The 18,628-nt window shown below is 36.5% G+C and overlaps 1 protein-coding gene across 2 annotated transcripts in view; it reads left to right on the forward strand.

The window, feature by feature from the left end:
• The first annotated feature begins 1,749 nt into the window (after positions 1-1,749).
• The window catches only part of LOC144970775 (uncharacterized), a 29,739-nt gene continuing 12,860 nt past the window's right edge, over positions 1,750-18,628 (forward strand). The window contains exons 1-4 of one of the 2 annotated variants that reach the window (XM_078910783.1): positions 1,750-1,945; positions 8,019-12,497; positions 14,020-14,705; positions 15,738-16,382. In XM_078910783.1, coding sequence (XP_078766909.1) covers positions 8,267-12,497; positions 14,020-14,705; positions 15,738-16,382 — 5,562 coding nt within the window. In that variant the 5' untranslated portion in view covers positions 1,750-1,945; positions 8,019-8,266. Of the gene's footprint in view, positions 1,946-7,741; positions 7,832-8,018; positions 12,498-14,019; positions 14,706-15,737; positions 16,383-18,628 lie in introns of those variants that run through there. The other variant, XM_078910784.1, reaches the window with a different exon arrangement.

Below are 18,628 nucleotides of genomic sequence, written 5' to 3' on the forward strand. Positions count from 1 at the left end.
TAGAACCCTCAGAGAGGCTTCAAAAATAATTAACACCGACCTTAGAAGCCTTGACACAACTTACATTAATGCAGTTGAGAAGACAGCTTTTAACATTATCAACGAAAAGATGCATCAACTGAGCGAGTGGAGTGGCGTGAATCATCATCATCGACATTGTCGCCGTCGTTATCATCATCATCATCATCATCATCATCATCATCATCATCATCATCATCATCGTCGTCGTCATCGTCGTCATCATCATCATCATCATCATCACTATCGTAGTCATCATCATCATCATCATCATCACCATCATCACCATCTTTTGCCATCTTCCCCCCCCCTTCTATTAAACGCAATATAAGTACAAGTAAAAAGACATAATATTTATAATATGGCTATCTGCTGTCCCAGTAAATAAATCGTATCGTTCTATCTGTGTGTTTGTGTGTGTGTGTGTGTGTGTGTGTCTGTCTGTACGTACGCTCGTTTCTTTTGTATACATGTGTAGAAACAATGTGCTTGTGTGTATGTTTGTGTATGTCTGTGTCTGTACTTGTAAATGTGTTGATGTTCATACCATGAACCAAACTGTTTGAGCATTGGTTACCTCACATGAATTGCCTTTTATTTGGGCAATAAAGATTATATTATTATTATTATTATTATTATTATTATTATTATTATTATTATTATTATTATTATTATTATTATTATTATTATTAAAACCAAACTAAAAAATTATCGCCCATAGAGCCCTTTTAAAGTTAATCTCTTTCCTATCTAATCACACAGTTTTAAGTCAATTGACCCTGAGATTAAAAAAAAAAAATCATATATTATTTTATTCCCAGGATGGCGGCAACTTAAATGACACATGGTACTTTAAAAACGGGCCTTTTAAAAATGAAAATAAAAACACGTTAAATGTTTACATGTCTCCTGAGCACTATACTATATATATTATTATATAGCCCAGGTGCACATAGCACTTATCAGGCCAATATTGGGAAAAAATATGCCAGCGCCGTGTGGGAACCCTAAACAAAAAAGGACATAGACAAGTTGAAAAAGTACAAAGAGCAGTTCAAGATTCGCAATCGGATGCAAATCCAGAGACCCGGATTGTGTCACGTCCTCCCTCCAGTCACTTGAATGGAAACCATTGAAAAAATAAATCGGGGCAAGGTATCCCGTATTGTTACCTTACACAAAACCATCAACGACCTAAACGCACACATCTTCATCCCAAACTAGATCTATATAAAAAGCAAATCAGATAGGCACGCTACACTTAGATATAATGCACCACAATACATACAACCTTTACGAATACTGATCAATTGAAATAGGTACAATTGCAACATAAAACCCTCCAGTGTGGCAATGTGGACTAGTGGTTTGACACTCACTTAGGATCAAGAGGTTCATGGTTCGAGTCCCATTCTGGGAGCCGCATAGTTGAGTCATTGGAAAAGGCTCTTTACTCACATTCTCTCAGAGTATTCTGGTGTAAAATGAGTAACTGACCGTTAAATGCGTTGTCTCTGTCCGAAAATTGTAATATCGCCTAACAAGTGTCATATCTCATCCTACGTGTTAAATATTACTGTTGACTAGGGTACCCCTGTATAGAGCTTTGAGCACGTTTAGTGGATATTGCGCTATATATTATATATAAAAACTCAAACCGCAAGTCCAAGTGACATGACAGGTCCCAAATAAGCCTGGTTGTTTTGGATATTAGAGTAAACACAACTTGGCAATTTCGGAAAAAAAAAGGATAAAACGTGGATTGGATTTTGATATAAGCGTGAATTTTAACTGGATTCGTGTGGTTGGTTAAATTTAGCAACTGCTATTTTTTATGTTTTGTCAATGGCGTCCAACGAAAGTCAACAAAACTACGTTTTTGACTAAGTTCAGATGAATCTTACATCCATATGTGGCTTATATTCAAGTTAGTTGTGTTTGAGTATTGATAAATAGGTTCCAATAATTTTGTGCAAAGAACGTTTTCTATTTGTGCATCGAATGTTTTCGCAAATAAAAAGAAAACCTGTTGCCTGGCCCACCCTCTTTCATTGCGAGAAAGCCTTACACTGACACTTTCTTTACGTGAAGCACGTAAAAATGCATCTTTTTTAACGTCCAGATACATTCATACATTAATTTTCCCGATGCAATGCATATGATATCTTTTGGAAAGTCCATTAAATTAAAGGAGCTAAAGGAGATGAGAGGAATAAAACCTTTGCGAAGGCGAATTCTGCAGAACATGAAATGATGAACATGGGGCACGGGCAAAGTAAAGCCGAATCCAAACTTCACAAATAGGGAAATGAAACTGACTTGAGCTACGAGAGAGACTTTCCCTTGATATTATCAGGTTCTTTTCAGACCGAGTGAGGTCAATTGGTCTAACTCAAGTTGAAGACTTTTCTTCTGAGTTCTAATTCGGATGGTTTTAGTTTTGTTGCAGTGCAGTGACAGTACAGTACAGTACAGTGACTAAAAAAATTGTTTGCAAAAAGACTGTCGTTATTGCCAGTGAGACATGTCTGTTAACGATTAACGGTTGATTATGACAAATGGCAAGGCTTTTTATTAGACAGTTAATAAAAAGCCTGGCCTTTTGTTATTGCAAGACACTTTGGCAGAAAAAAATCTAGACGTGAAAATGAAAAAAATATCAGATACAGTGGACTCCGGATAAGACGATGCCCAGGGGAACCGAGAAAAAAATCGACTTATCCGAAAATCAACTTAACCGGAGTGTAATCAAATGAGCAAAAACGCATGTGAACAAAGCAAACCAATCTAGAATAAGTATGTCACTTCATATCGCGCGGTCTCTGCAATGGTCATCAGAGGCTCCTACCCCCAATAGCCCCATAGAGGAATCAGAATACATAAACATCGGAATTTGAGATAAAAAAGCCGAATCAACTTACTGTTATTGACTATGACATGCTTTGCAACAGAAAATGTAATAGACAACCCAAAAGTACTCAAATGATTAAAAATATAAAATATGTAAAAATGTACAGATTGTGTAAAGACTAAGAATGGGGTCAAATAATAATAGAGAACACACAAGTCCAGGCCGTCTGAGAGCAAAACATTGAATGGATGGATTTAACCTTATCAGGACCCCCCCCCCCCCCCCCCCCCCCACACACACACACACCTAATCACACAAACGCGCGTGCCGGTACACACACACACACACACACACACACACACGTACACAGGGCTAAAATTAAATAGGGAAAGAACCCGACCGTACTCAATAATATTATTACCGAATGAAGCCAACATATAATATTACCAAGGTCATTGACCTCACAAATTGGAGTCACTATAATAATAATAATTCGGTCAACCCCCCTCCCAAACATAATATAATATTATCCAACATCAGCAGCACATACTTTGAAGGGACTAATCAGACACACAAAGTGTGTGTTGATTGACCATGGGAGATGCTGACAAAATAAGCCATAGCTCACGTTTTTTTCACTAGAGATTTTTTTTTTTAAATTTTCCTCGATTGGAAAGGTGAAAAGCGGAATTTTTGCCTTGAATGTCGAATGTATACCAATTAGGTGAAACTATTCCGCAAAAAGCGGAAGGGTAGGAGCCTCTAGGTCAAGGTCATGCTTCTTGTAAATCCTCGAGACAGAAATAGCTGGTATGCCGATTTCCTATGCGATGATTTTCTGTCGCATGCCAGACTTTCCAAATGCATCGAATCTTCCTTTTCCGCGACAGGTTTGCATTGTAGTTGTAGACTTGACTTGAATTCTTGATAAAATTGATACTAATTAAGAGGGCCATTACATAGGATGGCCTGGGATTAGAACCAAAAATAATCTTGAACTTGAAGTTGCGACAATGTAAAATTTGAGATGGAGAAATTAAAGTTATTCAATATTGCTTATGTACATTGAACACGGACGTCAGGCAAAGCACCTACATCACATCGATGTGCGCCAATCGTTCGCGGATATTCTTAACCACTGAAAATTCTTACTGGTAGCTTTTTGAACCAATGAAATACTTGTTTATTTGTGATTTTATTGTAGTCATGAGTGATAATAACATCGACTTAAGCGACATCGACTTATGTGGATTTTTTTTTTTTTTTACTAATGTTATATAGGAAGAAGGGGGAGGGACCAAGAAAAAAAATCGACTTGGGTAAAAATCGACTTAGGCAACGTCAACGTATCCAGAGTGCACTGTAATCAGAAAAAAAGCCAGTGGTAATTTTTCCCCCAAATCAATTAATATCAAGTGATATTTAACACAAGATGAAAGTAAGTAGTGCTCAAATGCCAAATCCAGCAAATGGCATCAATGAAATGTAAGTTTTTGACATTTTGAATTTGAACCTAAAACATCAAACTGGCAATTCCACCTTTTTTTAAATCAACCAGTAAGTCAGTAAGAAACTTGTTAATTGTTAATCAGCAAATCGGTTCATAATCCACCAACCATTAAAAATTTCACTATCTATCTGTTAATTGATCTTCTGTTACTTCTACTTCTATAATTAATTTGATAATTTTGGGGATATTGATGATGGTCGTGGGTTTGTTTATTTCGCTAACGAATCCCTAGGCCTAGGTGTTGTTCGTCCCAAAACCGACGATACCTACTGTTTTCCTGACTTCCTCATAATACAACTTATTATATTATTACACTGCCACAGAACTAGATCCATCAACATGTCAGAATCAGAGTTGAAATTAACTATCAAAGCAAGGAAGCAAAAATGCTGGAAAATTATCTAGCACATATTTGAATTTTAAGTAGTTACACAGATGTTGGTGTGGATAGACAGCTTCTACTACTACTACTACTACTACTACTACTACTACTACTACTACTACTACTACTACTACTACAACTACTATTTGACTACACTAGTACAACCACCACCACCACATCAACATCATACAACTACTACTACAACCATCACCACCACCATATTATCACTACCAATACTAATACAACCACCAAAACAACATCATCGTAACTACCACCAGTACTAAAATCACTACCATTAGGTTTTGGAGCTTTACTTCATTTGAAATAAGGAAACTGGGATGGTATTTGGCATTGTGTTTACATATGATATAGTTCTAATCAGTTATCTATTTACAACTATACAATATGTAAACACAATGCTAAATATCATCCCAGTTCCCTTTTCTTGCGTGCGGAAATTCCTCCTTCGGCATTGAAATTCTTCCGCGTGGTGTCTGAAACTCCTGTGAGCCAAATTTTAAGTTGGCATCTCTGCTAAGTACTTTGATAATGTACTCTTGGAATCTACACCTAATGTACTCTTGGAATCTACACCTAATGTACTCTTGGAATCTACACCTTTTTCCTAATTGAACCAATTCCCCTTTGTCTTACCTTTTCTTGGGTGCTTTAATTGTAATTCTAGAACTTTTTACTAACCCATTTTCTTCCTTTCTACTGGCGCTAATATGATCTTAATGTGTTGTAAGCGCTGTAAAACCCTTAAAAACAACAAAAAAAAAAACAACAAACAAAAAACAAAATAACATTCATACCAATGGTGACAAGTTTAGGCATATTCCAAAATTTCAGACCATAATTTGATTCTGCATTCATGCATAGCGTAAACATAGAATAGTCTCTGTTTTGACATCAAAAATGCATCTTCTTTGAACCAATTTAAAATTATGGTTGACAGAGTTAATTTATTTGAGATTTAGGTATGATTAATTAATTTTGTTTCTATTTTACTTGTACTTGTACAGTTTTGATTTAATCTATGAGCAGTTTTCACCATCTCCTTGTACATAAAAAATATCTTATTTCTCATCGCCATGATTTGAATGTCTTCTCACCTTTTTTTCTTTTTAAGAGGCTTTGAATAACAATGGTTCTGTTGGTAGTAGTGGATTTAGTTAGTAAGCTTTTGTGATTTATAATATAAAGTTATTTATAATTGTTAATTTTTTAATGTCTCAAGATTGAAGTATCATATTTTATCTGGGTTACTTTATTATGATTTAATTTCTGAAGTTTATCTGTTTTATATCATAAAATTCTTTTGAAACATTTAATCAATCCTCAGTCTGTCCTTCAAAATAACTAGAATATACCCCAGGTTTTAACAAAATGAGTGGAATAAAATATAATTTTTATAATTTGTGAATGAAAACAACACGGGGATGGGAAAGAAGTGTATCTATGAAACATTAAATCCTTGGTTCTGAGTATTATGTGTTTCAGATCAAGTTTGACTAATATATACATTTAAAAGAATGGACATTATAATTTTAAATATTTATCCTACTTATTTTTCAATATCATTTATGCCCTTCCTTGAAGAGTCAGCTTTTTTTTTTTCCCAATGCCATGATTGTATCTTATTAACGATCCTATTATACTGGATAAATCTGGGATGAGTGAGACTAGACCATAGAATTTTATTGCTTCAATGTCTTGTATTTGTAAAGAGGTAGGAATTCTCCAATATTTAGAGGTTCAATACGCTTCAACAGTCGTAATGTCACTTCCCTCATAATGACGCATGGTAACTTAGTAACTGGCTCTAAACTATCGGAACAATGGCGGACGCCCTTATGAAATACTTCTCTGACGAGCATAAAAGTGTATCACAAGGAGAAAAACATAAATCTGATCATGTTTTGAATTTTATACATTCTGATCACATGACATGTGAAAAAGTTCTAGCCAGCATGAAGAATAAAAAGTACAGATTTTCTTTGTTTAGAACCAAGCTGCTCATTGCTAGGCGACGTGACATCAGACTATTGAATCCTATTAACTATAACCACTATTATTGTGTACTACTTAAAGACCATTGTGTTGCATGAAAGAAAGTATATATGCAATCACCTACTTTTTAGCCGAACTCCCTAATTTTTACCCCAAAACGCCCTCTCAAGTGATGTACCAGGTTGGCAGTTATGCATTTCTAATCATCCTAAGTTAGTTCATTTATTTTACAATTGTGCTTCTTGTGTATTGGTCCTTATCAAAGTTGAGGCAGTTGAATTCTTTCTTTATTTTGTCTGTTCTGAAATTTTGATCTCATTGTGGAAGGTGTCATTTAATAACGATTCAAATGTGCTGGAACTAAACCCGATAATTTAGCAACATTTGGACTAGCCTCTGTTATCTCAAGCTTATTATTGTTAGTAGTTGTAATTAAAAAGGCTGACTTTCATATGTTGCGATTCGATGAAGGGGGGGGGGGGGGGGTTCCTTATTTTATTTTTGAAAAGTTGGCAGCTGTGTATTTGATTTGCTTATTTGGAGTTTGGGATGATGATATGTGCTTTGTGGTCGTTGATGGTTTTGTGTAAGGTAACAATACAGGATACCATGTGCCGGTTTTTCAATGGTTTCCATTCAAGTGACTAGAGGGAGGATGTGGCACAACCCAGGTCTCTGGATTTGCATCCTGTTGCGAATCTTGCAGCTGCCCTCTGTACTTTTTCAATCTTGTCTATGGCCTTTTTTGTGTAGGGGTCCCACACAGCACTGGCATATTCTAATATTGATAAGTTCTATGTATGCCTGGGCTTTAATCCTTTGTGGCATTGGTTTATGTTCCTTTTGAGAAATCCCACTTGCCTTTGCTCTGATTTGTGAAGGTCCAGTCGGCATTTTTTATTAATTTTTTGAAAAATATGTTTCCTCTTTTTTAATCAAAGGAAGCTTTGTTACTACAGTATGACAACTGTACACAATTACTAAGTTTCCATTGGAAATGAATGACAACTCCATCATTCATAGCTTGGTCATCAGAGAACTGATTAGCAAAATAAAAGTAAGCAAAAAAGAAACCCTCTAACACTAACATTCCCACCTCTAACCCCGTCATTCTTCCATGATAACACATTTTACACAGTTTTATTTACTTTTTATGATAGTCATTTGGTTTGTGAACTATTTTACAAAATTGAATTATCTATTTGTGTTGCATTTCAAATAATACATTTTCTCATTCTCCACAGGTTTCATCTTATAAGAGAGAGGGATTCATGACATTCATACTTCCTAGGGAACAACATTTATAATTCACTACATTGATCATTGGTGTAAAAATGTCATAAACATCATTTATCAAGTGGAGTCTTAAAGGATTCATCAAATGTAAAAGAGATTATTTTAAAAATTGTCCAATGTGCAAATAAACAGGAAGTGGTTTGAACGATAGTTCCTGCAATCTTTATATCAATTGAAAATTGTGGTGCTATTGCCAATGTCTACATCTTCATCAAAAAACAATGTCTTAGAGGATGACGATGACGACCAGGATTATATTCCGGTTGGAGTCTTGCAGGTTTCCTCGTTTAGACCACCACCTGCTAGCTTAGAACATGTACAAAATCTACTGCCACCTCCAAGTGATGACTTGTCGTCATATCATGCAAAACAGCAGCAGCAGCAGCATATCCAACACGTGTCAATTCCTTCTTCCAATCTCAATCACCCCCAATTTGAACAACTCAGACTAGAGGACATTGGGCAAGATCAGAGCAGGTTTAAGAAGAATGATGTTGATCAACACCAAACTCATAACTATCAACACGACATTCAGAAAAATGATCATTTTCAGCATTCAGAAAAAGAGGATGCTTTCAGAAAGTCCAACCAGGGACAAGAGGAAAGTCAGGAGACTTTACCTCAGTACAAACTTCTTCTCCAGATTATGCAACAGCAACAAAGGGCTGAAGTTGAAAGGCAAGGGGTTAATAATAATCAAACGAACCAAAATCCCATTAAGTTTCAGGCTAAGATTAGAACCTCATCATTTCTGCAAAGTAATTCAACTTCTGAACATCAGAGACAAACACAGAAGGTATCTAGGGAAGATTTGAATAGCAATGTCCCACTGGAAAGTCACAATCAGCTTTTAAAAATTTTAACTTTAGCGCAAAGGGATCAGGAGACAGGGCAGAAGCCTGAACACAATTCTTCTATTGCTTTAAGTGTAAATTCAACTAGTGAAATCCCATCATGCATTACACAGGGATCTTCAGTTAAACAAAATATTCCAAGTTATGTTGAAAAGGATGGTACAATAGCATCAAAATCTGCTCTTAGAATTGATATTTCTCCAAGTTATCAGCACATTCCAAGATCTTATACTGACCACCCTCCCCAACAATCGCCAACATCTTCAACTGCTGCAGGTTTCCATCCATACCATCCCAATGTGAACCACCATCACCCAGAGATAACTAAGCGTCTCAACTCACCAGTAAGTCCTGGCCGACAGTCTACCAGTCCACGACAAGCTGTTAGTCCAAGACATACAGGAGGGAGTCCACGTCAGGTTTCCAACAGCCCTTGTCAGTTTATCAGTCCCAAACAGCCTGCAAGTCCTCGGGGAACAACCGTTAACTCTAGGAAGAGCCAGCCTTCCAGCCCACAACCCTTTCATCATCCCTCAAGCCCCAAAATTCAATCCGGTTTTTCATGGCAGCCTCAACAACCACTTAGCTCTTCTTCAACGCAAATTGTCCCAGCAAGAAGATATAGTGCCAGCTCAAATTCTCAAGATCTTCCAAGTCCTGTCTCTCAGTTTCCAAATCCCATAAACTCTTTGACCACCCCTACACAGGAAGCTTCTGCAGAAAATATTCATGGACATCCATCCAGGTTCCAACCCATTCCCAGCGCTATGCGTCGGAGAACACTTTCAGGAGGAGTTGTCCACCACAGGGCTCCTGTTGAAACTTTGCCTACATATGAATTCAATATTTCTCCTTCCATTACTTCATCCAGCTCATTCATAGGAGATTCTGCCTTAAGTGTACCACAAACAACTGCCATATCTCAGCATAACCCTCCTTTTTCACACAGTAGTGATATTTCCGTTTCACGCAGTCAACAACATCAACCAGACATTACAGACAGGTTTGATGTATTGACTAGCACAGCTCATGAACAGTATCATAGAAATAGTGCTAAACTAGCATCAGTGCCTTCGTATCGGGATTCTTTCATTCAAAAGGGAAATAACTCTCTGGCTGAAAGTTCCACATGTGTTACTGACTCCTTATCCCATCTGTTTGTAAACCAAAAACTGCCACCAGAATCGGGTGATTCAGAATCTGTTTTCCAAAATACTTTATCTTCTTCTGAACTTGAAACAAAGGGTCTTTCAGAAAAGTCAGAGGTGTCAGTTATTGATGTTGCTAATTCAGAAAATCATATTACAGCTGAGAATGAAAGTGACTCAAAGAGTCTTGAAACTGTTTGTGATGATGGTGGTGTAGTTACACATACTGAAAGCTTAGACGAGAGTGATTCAACACAACCAGTTAGAAAAGTTGATGAATCCCTAGAGAATTTGGATACAGTAAAGGTTAAGAGGTCGGATAAGAAACCAAATTCTTCCAAAGATAGCAAAGAAGCCATGGAGGGGAAGTACAGAGAGATCGGTAAAGCAGATGATTCTGAAAATACTGCCAGTCGAGAGACAAGCTCTAAAAGATTGCGTAAACCAAAAGTGCCTTTTGAGGATAGTACTTCTGCTTCTGGGAAAGTGAAAAAAAGTGAGAAAACTGAAGATAATGTTTCACATGGAAAAAGCACAAGTAAAGATGAAAAGTATTTGAAAGAGAAGAAAGGGCTAAAAAATTCTTTAGTTCACAAACAATCGGTGCTGACAAGATCAAGCTTAAGACAAAAAGGCAACCAGAACAGTAAAATGCAGAAATTGAAACGTTCTGATGTTCGCGACAGCCGTGGTCAATTCATTAATAGATCATTGAGAGGTTCAGATCTAAGAATGAAGAGTAACAGATATATACTTTCAAGGAAGGTTAATAAAGCTGGTAAAGAATCAGATCAAAAGGAAGAGCCCCGGAATTCAGTAATGAAAGATTCTGAGAAAAATCTGAGGAATGGTAATAAAATTATGAAAGAGACCAAGCAGGAACAAAAGAAAGGTAGTGAGTTTTCTACAGCAATCACAAAGGGAAAAATTGTTAAAGATAATAAAGACCACAAGGAAGGAAGGAGAGGAAGTGAAAGTGGAAGTGGACATGGACAAAAGAAAGAAAATAACGGAAAGGAGTCAAAGAATGACCAGAAGAAAAGTCAGAGTGGTAAAGAGCAAAGGAGGGGAAGTGATGCCAGTAGTAAAAAGCCTGACAAAGAGTTGAGACTGAACACAAGCAAGGAATCTTCCTCAGTGGTTGATAGTGAAATGAATACAAGGAGCAGCTCTAGACTTATTGCAAAGCAGTCAGGGAATCCAGATGATAAGAACAAAAATAGTTGTGCTTCAAGCTCAAGGTCTAGAAGTGGCCATATCTCAGAACCAACTGAAGACTCAAAGCTGTCACAGAACGAGAGGGTTTCTACCAGAGGTTCTAAAGTCCAGGAATCTCCTGTGTCGAGTGAAAGAGTTACAACCCGAGCTTCCAAGTCTCATGAACCCATCAAGGAATCAAAGTCCGTACTGAATGGAAAAATTGTGGGAAAAGATCCTAAACATCTTGATCCACAGGTTGAGCTTACAAATTGCAACCCAAATTTAAGGGTTTCAACAAGGGGATCAAAGAGTCAAGAATCATCGTCTGCAGAGTCAAACTCTTTGCCAAAAGATAAAACAAATTCTAAAGTGTTGCAATCTCAAGATGCTTCAAAGGAGACAAATTCTAATTTGACTCGGAATGAACGTGTAGCTACCAGAGGCCTCAAATCTCATGAACTGACAACTGCCTCTGCTGAACCAAATTCAAATGAAAGGGTTTCAACTCGAAGTACAAAAACTCCCAGCCAAGTTCCTTTTCCACCTGATAAAACGGTAACTAGAGGAATGACAACTCGTAAGTCAGATGGAACTAAGAGTACAACTAAACGTCTTATTGAATCAACAGATTCACCTTCTCCTCTGCCAAGAAAGCGTACTAAATCAGAGGATGGACACGTTTCTGCTGGGAATGAAATGTCCAAAAAATCTGAGGCAAGATCCACTAGATCTAAATCAGGGTCACAGAAAATTAAACATGATTTCAAAAATAGTGATGAAGATGAAGAGTATAATGTGGAAGATGATGAAGGAGAGGATAGTAGTGATGATAGAATCTCACCAACCACAACCAGATCTGGGCGAGTTACATCAGCTCCTAAAAGAAAAATAACAATGAGTTTAAGACATGAAGCTAGGAAGAAAAAGTATAATATCGAAGATGAATCCATATCGGATGAGTCAAACGAAAGTGAAGACGAGGATAACTCAGAGTCTGATGATCAGACTGATCACTCGGAGTCTGAAAGTGGATCAGATACGGACTCTAAGGTGGATAGAGAAGGGAGGTACCCTTCATCAAAAGGCGAAAAAAGATTAGAAGCTTTGATTGCCCCAAAGGAGATGTCTGATGTGAAGGAAGACAAAAGTTGCCTTTCAGACTTGTCAAAAATGTTGGGCTTCAAGTTGGTACCGCTGACTCAAGAAGAAATGTCTGAGACACCTGGTAAGGCTTATTGACATCAGTGCTATTATCATTACATTTTTTTTCTTCTTCTTCTTCTTCTTCTTCTTCTTCTTCTTCTTCTTCTTCTTCTTCTTCTTCTTCTTCTTCTTCTTCTTCTTCTTCTTCTTCTTCTTCTTCTTCTTCTTCTTCTTCTTCTTCTTCTTCTTCTTCTCTTCCTCTTCTTTTTTCTTCTATTATTATTATTATTATTATTATTATTATTATTATTATTATTATTATTATTATTATTATTATTATTATTATTATTATTATTATTATTATTATTATTATTGTTACTATTACTATTATTGTTATGATGATGATAATGATGATGACAACGATGATGTCTGGGTGGGGTTCCCTACCTCCACAGTGGACAGGGAGGTACTTACCGTGTCTTCTATCCCCTTATATCTGTTTTCCAACATGCTTTCTGTCTTTGTCTTGGTATGGGATTGCTTGGTTTTGTCCCAACCCTGGCCGGAGTCCTTGGCTGGGAGGGAAACAGCAAATGCATAGTTATTGTTTTGGGAGATGATATTTTGTTTCCTTGTAAATCATCTCTCTGTTATGTATTATTATATTTGTTATTTTTAATGTATGATGAAATGTAAGCATTTGAGTGTATTCCTCTTTGTTGGATCTTGTGCTTGTGTCTGGGTGAGACTTATAGGTGATATCAGACTTAGTACATTGATGGTATGCTCTTGGAATCTACATCTGATCCTATTTGTTGCCAATTCCCCTTTGTCTTACTCTCTCTTGGATGCTTTAATTGTAATTCTAGAACTTTCGACTATCCCATTTTCTTCCTTTTTACTGGCACTGATATGACCTTAATGTGTTGCAAACCCCGTAAAACCCTTAAAAACAAACAAACAAACAACGATGATGTTGATGGTGATGATGGTTATTAATATTATACTTTTACTCATTATTATTGACTGCGATTTGTTTTCAATTATTCAAATTCATTAGGTATCAATAGCACATGGTGCATATTTACCCTATTAATTTTTAGTGATGATGGAAATACCAGTTTTAAAAGAAGAGTAGGGTATGGGAAAATATTTTTCCACAGTCATTATTTCAGTGCATAGTACATATTTTGATTAAAAACCAACACTATTTACTTTTGGTGTTGCACATCCAAAGAAAATAGAAAAATGACATGGTACCTTCTTAATATTAATACATCTTTAATCACCTCAGTCTTGCTGAAAACCTTGATACCAGAAGGTAGGTTGTTATATCAATGAAACAGAGTCGATATTAAAAGATTGCTAGCTCAAGTACCAATTGAGTGTTTTTATTACAGTGGTCACCTCTTAATAATAGTCCACTTCGTGTAATAATCAGCCACTGGCTTGTTACAGAATTTTGAATAACCCCCTCTCTTGCTTTATTTTTTACATCACAAGGTGAGCTCTCTTTTCAGTATATTCCAGTATATGTTGTTGAAAATAAATATAGTCTATAAATATTTAAATACTTATATTCAAAATCGAATTCTGCTTTTCAGGTAAAGATTCGATGCTGCCCATGAATGGATTCATTCTTCCAGGAACAAATTGCATCCTTTTACCTGCTCATTTCACTCAATACATAAAGACAGAGAATGACAGAATGAGTACAAGTTCAGCACAAAGCAGTACCCAATCTATTTCCCAAGCACCTACAAGAGTTTTGGCCACACCACGACCCATTTCATCAGTCTCTGAGTCATCCAGTATGAAACCTACAGCATTCAATTCCCCAACGTCATCCTCTTCCACTTCATCTTTTGGGCCTCAGCATCCCTACCATGCAGGATTAAGAGGCCCATCAGTTGTTCCACCAGCATCCACACCACCACCTGCTGTATCATTATCATCATCTTCGTCATCCACAAGAATAGCTTCAACCGTGTCATCTTCAAATCCATGGAACTCCCCATCCCTTCCCACTCCTCCTCCTTCTGTATCCTCGTCTTCATCCCATTCCTCCTCTTCATGGAACCCTGTGGCAAATCTGCAGCCTTGGATGTCAGATGGGTCAACGCCTGGTGCAACTGCTTGGAACAATGAGCCTCCATCTGCTACAAACAATGAAGTATGGCGCAGTAATAATAGTAACAATAATCATAATAATGCCTACCTGTCAAGAGGATCTTATGGAGACCATGGCCTGGCTTTGAGTTCAGATGTGTTGCCTATGCATGACCCTGCTGTGAGTAATAGGTTAAAAAAAAAAAAATTGTTATTGCAAAAGGCATATTCTAGAACATTTCTTACCAGCCTTATTACTTTAAAGTAATGTTTTTTTAGAGTGTGTTTCATAATTTTGAATGAAACATATTTTTAATGATATAAAAAAACACAACATGGCAAACTAAAATTTACTTCAATAATTATATCAAATTTTGCTTCAGTCAATGTTACAAAATAATATACCAGATACCTAAGCTCTTTTAACACTTTGGGATACATGTATTTGATAACAAAATGATAAGAATGAATGACTGGATAGATAGTTACAATAGTTAATATAATTAATAATGGTGTTATCTCTTCACTTGCATTTACTCACAAATGTTAGTTTGCTGGCAATTTCTGGCACTATGATATTTTCAAATTACAAACCAAACTTCTGTATGCATTTTAGTTAAGTTTTAGATAATTAGTTTATGTAAATGATAAGTAATTGGTTTGACTTAGGGCATAGATTCAGTTCGAAATCTACAGTGTTTTTGAATATTCTGAGACTTGCAGGTTATTTTTTTTTTTTCCAGTTATAGTTGATTCCTTGGAAAAGGCTCTTTACTCACATTCTTTCATTTGTGCTTAGGTGTAAAATGATCCCTCTGTCCAACCAGCAGTAATTGGGTAGCTGAGTGTCTTACTTACAATTATGTCTAGTAGTAGCAGGTTATGATTTGTAATTAGTAAGCATCCTGTCTGTTTAATATGGGACTGAAACTGGAACAAATTCAGGCTCCATAGGCCTTGTGGTTCTGAAGGACCACTGTGTAGAAATTGAAGTGAAATTTGTGGATAGACTGGCTCAGCTCAACAATTCTTAACTATGTTACAAGACAAGACATTATTGCTTGATCACTGTTGACACTATACTATAATTGAACTGCTAACAACAAAAGCAAATATTTTTTGTATTGGGATTGAATTCTCTTCACCTTGAATATCAGATTTGTATGTATTAATCACTATCCTTTTTTTTGTTTTTGTTTTTAACCATCCTCAGTCCCAAAGACTTCATCATGATATACCTGGCTCTGGACAGGATCCTCTGTACATTGGTGACAGGGTATCATCTTCATCACCACCTGTGGAAGCAAACCTATTCCGTGACGCATCAAATCTCTCCCCTTCTGGCTACAACAATATTGCATTACCTGGATTGGGACAACAGGATATTTCGTACTTGGAAAGCAAACTGCAGCAGGAGATGGACATGTCCAGCATGCTTCTGTCTGAAGTGCCATACGAAGATGAGATTCCTGAGCCAGTGCCAGCTGTTCATCATGGTATTCCGGTATGCTCTGTCAATTTGGATGATGCAGATGTAGGTGGGGGGCTGGGTAACGTCACATCTACTCTCCATCTTCCAGGTGGAAATAGAAGCCTTGAAAATGTAAACATGACCAATATGCAGTCATCTCAACAGCAGTCACAGTCTTTGCAGCAGCAACAGCCGCAGCCACAGCAACCAGAGCAAACTGGGTTTCTTGAGGAACTCATGTCTGAGCATAGAGTTGAGACTGCTGTCTCTTCCTCTACTAATGTGATGCAGAAGGATGCAAGGAGCAAGACGGATGAGGCTTCACCTAATCTAGTCAGGAGTTCTGGCGATAAATCAATCATGAACACCAAGAAGCACTTGTATGAGGTATGTACCGATTGTAACGATAAGAGTAAATGTCAAGGTATTTAGAAAATATATGAAAATAATACATTTATAAACTGAGGCTCTGCTAAGTGTTTCTAATATTCAACAACCCCCCCCCCCCCCAATTAAACCTCAATTTTAATATATATTTTTCGAAAGCTGAGATATTATTTGTTCTTCCTCAGTGAGATAAATAATCTGAGATAAATGAGATAAGTAATGAAAACTGAGGGTCTGCCAACAAAAGTGTAGCAGTTACAACATTTTAAAATGTTGAAAAAAAATGTAGATGTTTTGAGACGCCATCTCTGCTATTATTTTGGTGCTAGATTGCCAGTTAAAAGATTATTTTTCATTAATCGTCTTACTGAAAGAGATGGAAACTCATTATTTTTCCCACAACTTTTCAATATAATTTACTTAATATTGATGTTTTTAAAAAATGATGAATGCTACAAAAACAACCTTTTGGCACAGACTCATATATACTGATTTGTATAAATTCTGTTCCTTTTTCTATGCATCACTAGCAATTATACACAATATTAAAATTTAATAAAAGTAATGGAGATTATATCTGAAAAAGTAAATGATATTGTTTCTTGCATACTATACGAATTATACTTAATGTAAAATATCATGTACAGTGATGCCAAAACTCCGGTTTCACAGGAAAAAAATCCAGTCTGGAGAAAAATATTCTGGTTTATGGGCAAATTATGTCAAATTCCGGTGAGGTCATATTGCTCCAAGCGTACCCCCTCCCCAACACCTCTAACACCAAATCATCGTTGCGACTACTTCTACAACTACCACCACATCATTATCACTACCACAACTATTACAACCACCACCACATCATATCACTGCCACTACTACTACAACAACCAATCACCACATCATCACTACCACGACTAATACAATAACCACAACCACATCATAATTACTACCACTACTACAACCACCACCAATATGAACATCACTACCACTACTACTACAACAACAACCACCACCACCACATCAAAACTACCACCACTACTACAACCACTACCACCATCACATAGTCACCACTACCACTGCTACAACCACCACCACCACCACCACCACCCCATCATCATCACTACCAATACTACTACAACCACTACCCATGTATCATTATCACTACCACCACAACTACAACCACCACCATTAGGTTTTTGAGCTTTACTTCATTTAAAATAAAGGGAATTTGGATGGGATGGTATTTGGCATTTTTTATCAGCTATCAATTTAGAATGGTACGATATATAAACACAATGCCAAATACTATCCGAATTCCCTTTGCTTTTTAGCAGAAATTCCTCTTTCGGCATTGAAATTTCTCTGAGTGGTGTCTGAAATTCCTTTGAGCAAAATTTTAAGTTGGCGTCTCTGCATGTACCTACAGTTCTGATATACACCAAGATTATAAAATGGGTCTGTTCTGTTAAATCAGCACATTTCACAGGTTGTACTCACCTTGACAGCTAATAAAAATGGTGTGTAGGTGATCTTTATACTCGGTAATAGTTTGATTACAAACTTGTATAAACTTTTGACATAAAGCGCTCTATAAATGAACTCATTATTATTATTATTATCGTATAATAATACTTGCAGATTATTGAAAGTCAGTTAAACGAAATTATAATGATTTAGAGTGTGAATGTGCAATTAGATTAGATATATTTGGCTTTATTTTGACAAGGCCTTGTAATATGCATACAAAGACAATTGGACATTTATTGATTCTTTCTGATTTAACAGGCCAGGGTAGATATACAGCCATTGCAGAAAGTTAGTGACTATAAATAATTGATTCATTTCAAATAACTAGATGTTATAAACTTATTTTTTTTCTTTTTGTAAATCGTTAACATAAATTAGCTAGTCTACAATATACAAGGTTGCCAATTTTCCGTATATTTACATATTTCAGTATCTTATAAATCCTCAGTTTATTTTTAAATCAGCTGCTAAATGGAAAAAAAGTAACTACAGAATGTCTTTTTACTGGAATTAGCACTCAGAACGGAGTCCGTCAATGTGTTTGCAGTAAATATTTGTCTCCTGAATTGGCAACCCTGAATATATTTATTTATAAAATATATCCCTTTATTCATCCACATAGGGAAATTGATTTTTAGGGTGTATTCAAGGGAAAACTGAAATATCCCAGATTTGAGCTTCATTCCAGTGCTGCAATTGGGCAGGGATGAGGGAACTGT

The sequence above is a fragment of the Berghia stephanieae genome, chromosome 4, assembly GCF_034508935.2.
Source record: "Berghia stephanieae isolate SIO BIC M18660-M18661 chromosome 4, UCSD_Bste_1.3, whole genome shotgun sequence".
Taxonomy (NCBI): Eukaryota; Metazoa; Mollusca; class Gastropoda; order Nudibranchia; family Aeolidiidae; genus Berghia; species Berghia stephanieae.